Source organism: Xiphophorus hellerii, chromosome 1 (genome assembly GCF_003331165.1).
Source record: "Xiphophorus hellerii strain 12219 chromosome 1, Xiphophorus_hellerii-4.1, whole genome shotgun sequence".
Lineage (NCBI taxonomy): Eukaryota > Metazoa > Chordata > Actinopteri > Cyprinodontiformes > Poeciliidae > Xiphophorus > Xiphophorus hellerii.
In genome coordinates, this window is record NC_045672.1 from 7,428,500 (window position 1) to 7,436,408 (window position 7,909).

Consider the following 7,909-nt stretch of genomic DNA (forward strand, 5'->3'; position numbering starts at 1 on the left):
GCAAATAGAAAGAATTTTGCTAACTCTGGCCCAAAATAAGAAGTTTAGTTTGATTTAACTACCTACTACTAAACTGTGAGGGATAAAAAAAAAAAGTCTAATTTCTACATGTAAACTTGCACAACTGTATATTATGACTTCCTGTTTTCTAGACGTTTAAATTAACTCTCTTTCCGGTCAGCAGGCGGTTTGTCACAACGGACGAAGCACAGAGAAAATCTGATTTTAAGTAAATCATTTTATTAAATCAGTATTTACAGGCAGTTTGTATTTCCTGTTCCTGCTCTGCCACTAGATTGTTTTTCCTCAACTAAAATCTCTTATATTGAGAATTCCCCCCTTTAAATATACTCATTTTTCTTTTAAAAACCAAAAAGGAATAAAAAATAAAAAAAAATCAACAACTAGGAAGTAAAGATGTGATCCAGGAGGCACAAGCTGAATTCACCCATTACAAGTCTTTGTGTTGATGATGTCGCATGGCTTTGAGATCTCCTCTGGACAATTAAAGGTGAGAAAAAACATGTTACTGGGCACAACGGTCCTGTTCTCCGGTTCACAACCTGCTGTGCCGCTCTGTTATAGCAGTCGATCATCGTCCTACAGCGTCTGACACCAAGATGGAAACATTAAAAAGAAATTTAAAAAAATACAATGACTTTCCTTGAGACAGCAACTCTTTTTTTCTTTTTTTCCCCCCCCTCCTGTTGCATTAAGCTCGACAGAGCACCGCTTTTAAGTGCGGACCATAAGTTAAATACGTACATTAGTCTTCCGAGAAAACAAAACCCGCTGGAAAAATACAATCTTCGTTCATTTCATTCATTCAGTCTCATTCACAAGGACCTGAGTTCCTAAGTTTTACTTCGTAGGAAGCTGTGAAGAAACGTCACTGACTGGGTGGAAACAGGACAGCAGTAAAATGTGTTTAAAAATGTCACTAGGATTCCTGCCAACACCTTTTTCAAATCATAAAAACGATTTTTTTTTTTTTTTAAAAGGGGGCCTCTTGGTTTATTTAAATACTGCTCTTATAATGCTGTCATTTCATATAAAAAAGGGCAGAAAAGCTACTTGAAACCCGACTTGGATCCATTCTCTCCTTTTCATTCCATCTTACTCTTAAATAGAAAGTATGCGAAGGAAGACGGCTAAAAGCTTACAAAAAGTAAACAAAAAACTTGCCATGTACATAACTTGACACACGTAACCCCTGACCTTTGATTTTAAAAACAAATGGCAGTTTCTTTTAATACAAGATTGTGCACTGATATTTTTGAACAGCTTTCCGCATCTCGGCTTCGATTTTACCACGAGATGAGACGGTGGAGGAATAGGATTCTCAATTCCTGTTTTAAAGTTAAAAATCTAACACTGTTTCGATAAACAGGCTTAGCGGTGTGTTAAGAACTGTATTCAACTGATATCAGTGCACGCCTTATGTGCAAGTGATTAAAAAGAAAGGAAAAGAAAACGTCTGCTATTATTGCTGGGAAGAAGCTGCTGTACAAGAACCAGCCGATTTAGTTTCGATATGACCCCTCGTTTCACCTCATCCTTAAACTGCTCAAGTTCGAGTCTTTGCTTCTGCTTTTTTTTTTTTTTTTTTTACATCCCTAGACAGACAGCACACAGAAAAAACAAAACAAAAAGGATGGAGGCTCAGGGGTGTCTCTTAAAGGGGCCGGGATCATCACAGTGAGTCCAGAATAAGTCCATAATCACAGTGCCAAATAAACATGAGCAAGGAGGAGAGAGAGAAGAGCACACTTCAGCTCGCACTTCCTGCTGGAGTAGCTCGATTCGCCGCCCGGCTGAGAGAGTGAAAAAGGGGAAGAGGGGGTAGAGCCGCGCCGGCAGGCTGATATGAGGGAAGCGAAGGGAGGAAGTTTACAGAATACGGTGCTGAGTTTGATCTCAGGTGGCTCTTAATCTCTCTCTTCCCCTCCCCTCCGTGGCTGGGGCGTCCCAGAGACCCGCTTATCTGTGCTGGCGGAACCCCTGGGTGCCGTCTGGGCCGGCGGGCTGGCGGACAGTGTGATTGTTTGATCTGGTGTCCTCTGAAGGCATTGTGGAATTATTGCGCACTGGCCTGGGAGAAGAAACGAGAAGAAACGGGAAGAATTTAGGACACGGCGGCTTTCCCCCCACCAGCGTTGCGTCTGCTGCAGTTAATACTAATTATACTCTCGTAGCTCAATTCCAACTTTTTTCCCCACATGGTCGTTAATGCTACCAATCAAAAGCGACTGCAATCAGACCTCTGTGTGAACAGCCTACGACCCCCAAAGCGACACCTCATGCGCAGAAGCAGAACGTTGACGTCACACTGTTTACTGAAGTAGGAATGGATGCCGCCATCTATGCATCGATTTTAAAAGTTTCTCAAAAGTAATGGTTTTTTCAGCCATTTGAAATCGAGCCGACAGGCCTCCAGACATTCACAGCTATAGTCTACTGAAAATGTTGTTCCACCTTCACAAGAAGAGCTAGCTCTAAAATTACCACTGTTGTTCCACATTTTAAAAAAATTAAGTGCTTTAAGAGTCTCTACTCACACATTTTGTTTAGTCGGTCATATGTATGACATTGGCACAAGTATTAAAACAAATAAAAGTCCTGCATTACTTCAATTTGATCAGCTCTAACTGTGTTTGTGGATGGTTTTAGGTCCTTGTCAAGCCAAGTATGCAGCTTTGGTTCTAGTGATAAAACCATTTCATTCGTCAGGCTGGCTTAAGCGAATACGTGAGGGAGTTAAGAAAACAACAACAACCACCAAACAACAGCATAACCTTTGGTAAAGTCCCAATCAGTTCATCCTCAAATTACAGGTTGATCACATGAAAATGTCTTCAGCCTGCCACTAGAGGGCACCGACATACCAACAGTGGTACTGGGCATCAAGACAAACAAGATCTGTAATGAAACTAAAACCCAATCTACAAATACAAGTGAAAACACTAAATACACATATTTAGTGTTTTATTTGACCATTTTCTTACTTTTCTTTTTTTTTTCCCCTGCTGACCGTTTTAATACTGTATTGTAGGTTTTGAAACACCTCAAGTATTTTCCTCTGATTCGAGAATGCAATTAAAATGAAAAGGTTTGTGGACGTTAGAGTGAAAGAAAAGATACGATCCAAACTAAACGTGAAAGATTATTGTGTCTTAAAATTATTGTCCTGTTAAAAGTTAATCCAACAGGAAGTAAAGAGTGAAAAGCATTTGGATATTTTTCAAGTCATTCAACCTACTTTCTCTGGCAAGTACTCAGTAATACAGGCCAAAAACAAAGCTGTTTGTAAACAAATGGGCAAATACATCCAACAAATTGCCTTGTAGGATTATGGAATAACTGAGGACTGTCTTTCTGGTCCCAGTGCAACATAGAAAGTTATTTTTTTTTTTTTTAAATCATCAATGCCTCACTTCCACCAGCGGTTTGGAATGGGCTATTTTATGCTCTGGCGTTTTCAAGAGAGCGATTCCACCACAGGGTTAAACCCAAATGCCAACACAGTAGTAGGTCTCTTGCTTGTCGCAAACAGTAACACTTTTCTGACCACCAATCAGGTTGTGTTGTGTGACGCCATTAGTTGCCCTTACCCTTGCCCCATACCCTTGTCCTTTGACCTACAACAGAAGGGTTCCCAGGAATGAGCTGCTTTTACAATGGAAACAGACAGAACAGCGCACCGAGCCACACATCGTACCACCGCATACAGCTTCTGGACCTCAAATTAGTAAGCGTTACCTGTCAGTGTTGGGCTTTTCCTGAGGAGTCTCCTCTGGGCAGGCACTACCCAGTATTCGTTTCCTGGCCTCCGCATACTCCGCTTCGCGCTGGGCCAGAGACTTGACCTGCGGAGTGGGCCTGTTTGGGTTCATGGACGATGCTAATGACCCGTTACTTGCTGGTCGCTTCAAAATGCGGATCTGAGGCGGGGGTCCTGCTGGTATAGAGTTGTCCTGGATCACCATGGTGGTCTTTAATGGTGATCGAGCGGAGTTACTGGCCTCCCTGGGGAGAAATAAACATGCACAGACGATCAATTTAGAGCTAAAAGAAACGACAGCCTTCCTTCGATTTAACTTGTCCTGCTTGGTCAGCTTTCTGTAGCAATATATAAGCCTGTCTGGGAACTCTTTTTTTAGTTTCGCTCAAAGGTTCAAATATTTATCATGCTGATTTTTGGTCCAAATTATTAAGTGATAAAAACAGGACTAACAAACAGCTTCTTTCAGCATTGGGGCGAATATCTTAATGCTAACCACTCATCAAATGCAAATCCACTGAAGTGTCAGAAGACATAATAGGTAGAATCTTGTTCTGAAGTATGAATAGGCCTGTCGCAATAAGCGACAAATCCATTAATCGCATAATAAAACGAGCTCAATAATTTCCAATTCCATAATTGATCAGTTTTGTCTTTTCTCTCGTTTTACCAAAAACTAGATGAGAAAGTCTTCAGTCTGGTATATTCGTTTCAGCTAGTCCTTTTTACGAATCTGTTAACAATTTTGTTAACAGATTCTTCATAATTCATTTTATTTGTTGTTTTGTTTATTTGTTTTGGATATTTAAAATGTCTTTCGGTTCCAGCGTTAAATGTTCATTAGACTTTAAAGGTGTTCTTGCATTAATATGCCATTAGCATCAAAATTTCTTGAAAAGGGTCTCAAAACAATAATATCATTTATCACAATAATCGTTCAGCAAAATTTGTTAGCGTGACAGCCCTATGTATTAACACTCCAACACCAAGCTTAATGTTTTCCCTAAAGTGGCTGAGATTTAATTCATAACGTTGAAAAATGCCACTACTGTGGTAAGGTTTAACTGATGTTCAATTGTAAACAATGATAAAGAGTGAAGCTTTCAGCTCAAAGCTGCAAACAAATGGCTCAACTGCGTCTTTAGGTGGTTAACTTCAACATTTTAAGGCTCTTACTTTTCTCTCTGGCTGATGCGAAGCTTCTCTTCTAACCGTTTTTCCATTTCCTGAAGGGAAAGTAGGGCAAACAGGAATTCATGAGAACAAACATCAAATTGATTTGGGACAGGAAAGAGCAAAGTAGGTAGAAAGCTGGGGAGAGGATGGAAAGCAGGGTTCTGTTACAAGCTATTTATACACAAGGGGACAGCTGCCAAGTCCTACACTGTGTGTCCAGTTAGCCAACATTGGACATAAAGTACTGCTCAAAAATCATTCCAATTTAACAGGAAAAAAAACTAGACAGGAATATTGTATTACTTAGGTTAGGTAATTACAAATATTGACATTTAAAGTCAATCTTGGCAGAAACAAACTTTTCACTCTTTAACTGAATTGAACTATTATGAGCAAACAGAATTTCTTCTAGCAGTTCGCATAAATAGCTACTTCAGATTTGGTGACAGGCAAAGGAAAGCATCATGGAGAGAAAGCGCAAAATTGTAACAACTATTGTTTTACATATGGCTAAAAAAATACACTCCTGAATGACTCTGAAACACATTAACAAAAGATTGATTAAAATACAACACTTCTTTTTTTTTTTTTTTTACAAATAATACCATACGCACCTTTTTCCTCCCTGTTTTGCGTCTTTAAAACTTGTTTTATGGCAGCCTCCCTTCCACCAGGACCATTTTTGATCAAGCTTTGGCAAACAGTGAACGGCTTGATTGGTGGGCCAGGAACATCATTCAGGTCTTAAGAGTCGCTTCTTGGTTGGATGTTGTCCTATTTCTAAAAAGACAAGACAAGTCATTTGTATGTGTTGGAATAAGTTCTTCTGAGAATAAATACTTGTCAACCATAACCACTAAATTAAAATTCACCACATCCTTGACCAAAATAAATCCAGTCAGGACGTTTGAGGAACTATTTCTAAACGTTACTTTCATAAAATTCTTTCTCCTTAGTGCCAAAATATAAACAAATTGAGAAGCACAGTGGATTGCGGTTCTCATGCCCAGGTCTCTCTTGAAAAATGCATGTTAGTCTGTGATTATGAAGTTGAATGTCACGTCTTGTGGCAAACCCATGCACAAGTATTCGGTGTTTTAGGTTTTCTGCAAACAAAAACTCCTTGCAGTTGTGTGAAAAGTATAACAACAACAATGATAATAACAATAATAATAATAATAATAATAATGCACTTTATTTATCAGCACCTTTCAGGACACCTAAATGAAACAAGATTTTGTTTTGGTAGAGAAACACCATAATCGTGTGGCAGTACTGTTCTCAACTGGATCTGTAGCTTTAAGCAACCAGCATCAGCAAATTGTTATAAATCACGACTGGACTTCACTTATTGAACATATACTAGTCATATAAAGTGCTGTTAAAGCTGTTCTTTCTGGTTCATATAGCATAATAATACATTTTCATATACAGTGTGTTATTGTGAATGTACAGTAAAGGGGAGCATAGCGTAAAGGTGGGGAAATCTGTGAAAACCAATTATCTTGTTAATTTCAGCTAAATGTAGAAACTTAACTTAAATGGTCAATTCAATGACTATTAGCCTAGCATATCTGATTTCAAAAGGTCTAACCTACATTAATGATCTTGACATCATTTAAAACGTGGTGTAATAAAATTTGTTTGTAGCTTTGAGATGCAACTCCGTTAAAAATCCTGTTAATCTGCCTAACGTTATTTTTGCCTAACTCACACATGGCTACGCATGTTAGAAGCTAAGGGTTACAAAAAGGATTATATTATTTTTGTAATCAAACATTGTACACATAAAGTTAAGATTGAAAAAAAAAAAGTGAAGCAGCAGTTTGGTAACACAAGTAGCTTCTACTCAGGGCTACTTGACAACATCAGGGGGTTACTCAACACTCTTTCCATGTCCAAGAATGGCGTAGAAATGTCGCTAACTTTATTAAACATAAATTAATGACTTAATTGTAACTTTTACAAATCCATTTTTTTTCTGAGTTTATTAAAAACACAAACAGTTTCACTCTTGACTGACGAACAGAGCTCGTTTCTCGCCGTCTAAAATCTCTTCAGTTATTACTTCTAGGATTTATTTGTTGAATTGAACAGAAGAGAGAAAGCAACTGAGTGTCATGCGTTTATTTACCCAAAATAAGCTGTCAAAATTTCAACGCGGCTCTAGGCAACATAGCATTACGTTAGTTAGCATTAGCCTTAGCAGTTGCACCTAGCCGCGTTAGCTGATCATTCTTAGCAAAGGACTGCATATGTTTTATCCGGTTTAAACAAAAATGCCAAACAAGTCAGGCTGATGCACTTAATTAAGTCTGATATAGAGTGAACTCAGTAGGTGACGATTGTTACTCGACTAGCTAAGTTTTTTCGAGCTAGCATTAGCTGTAGCCACATTGTTGGCCCGTGGGAGTCACTGACACTCGGCAGCGATAAGATAACTTCTACAGGGAAACCCGTCCGAATTACGGAGGTCCTCAAAGTATAATAACATGAAACCAAAATCGTGCTGCGTGTTTAATTATTTACCCCACAATGGGCAGCTTCCTCCCGACTTTCGGCGAACCCCTCATCCATGTTTCATTTTTCTCAAACACGCCGTGGAGTTGGCTGAGCGGAGATCCTCTAAAAACCACCACCTCCTCCTCCTCCGACGTCTGAGAGCTGTGACGTCATCATGGCGGAGTTCCCCACAGATACAGGAAGTGAATTACGACTGCACAAGTCCTCAGTGATGGAGCAGGTTTGTTCTGCTCTACCGTCAAAAAAAAAAAAAAAATGTATTTACGTAATACATGCCTCCTACCACTAATACTCATACAATAGTTAAAAGCATTTTTAAACAAATACAACCTCATTAAATGCAAAGTTTTCCAAGCACTGCAACCATTAATATTAATTATATGAATGCCTATCTGTATGCTAATTCTACTTAACTACACGAATGAAGTA

At 39.0% G+C, this 7,909-nt stretch overlaps 1 protein-coding gene across 1 annotated transcript; it reads right to left on the reverse strand.

Annotated features, from left to right (window-relative positions):
• Positions 1 to 220: 220 nt before the first annotated feature.
• Positions 221 to 7,618, reverse strand: szrd1 (SUZ RNA binding domain containing 1). The gene is made up of 5 exons (XM_032570180.1): positions 7,487 to 7,618; positions 5,572 to 5,737; positions 4,958 to 5,007; positions 3,760 to 4,026; positions 221 to 2,092 (listed from the first exon to the last, which is right to left on the reverse strand). Exons 3-5 carry the CDS (start codon positions 5,002 to 5,004, stop codon positions 1,981 to 1,983), a joined length of 426 nt encoding a protein of 141 aa, XP_032426071.1. The 5' UTR covers positions 5,005 to 5,007; positions 5,572 to 5,737; positions 7,487 to 7,618; the 3' UTR covers positions 221 to 1,980.
• Positions 7,619 to 7,909: the final 291 nt, after the last annotated feature.

Excerpts from the sequence above, each read along its gene's own strand:
- szrd1 (XM_032570180.1), bottom strand. The coding sequence starts at position 5,004 with ATGGAAAAACGGTTAGAAGAGAAGCTTCGCATCAGCCAGAGAGAAAA. Across the intron at positions 4,027-4,957 it reads CGCATCAGCCAGAGAGAAAA|GGAGGCCAGTAACTCCGCTC; the intron begins GTAAGAGCCTTA and ends ATTTCTCCCCAG. Across the intron at positions 2,093-3,759 it reads GAAAAGCCCAACACTGACAG|GCCAGTGCGCAATAATTCCA; the intron begins GTAACGCTTACT and ends TTCTTCTCCCAG.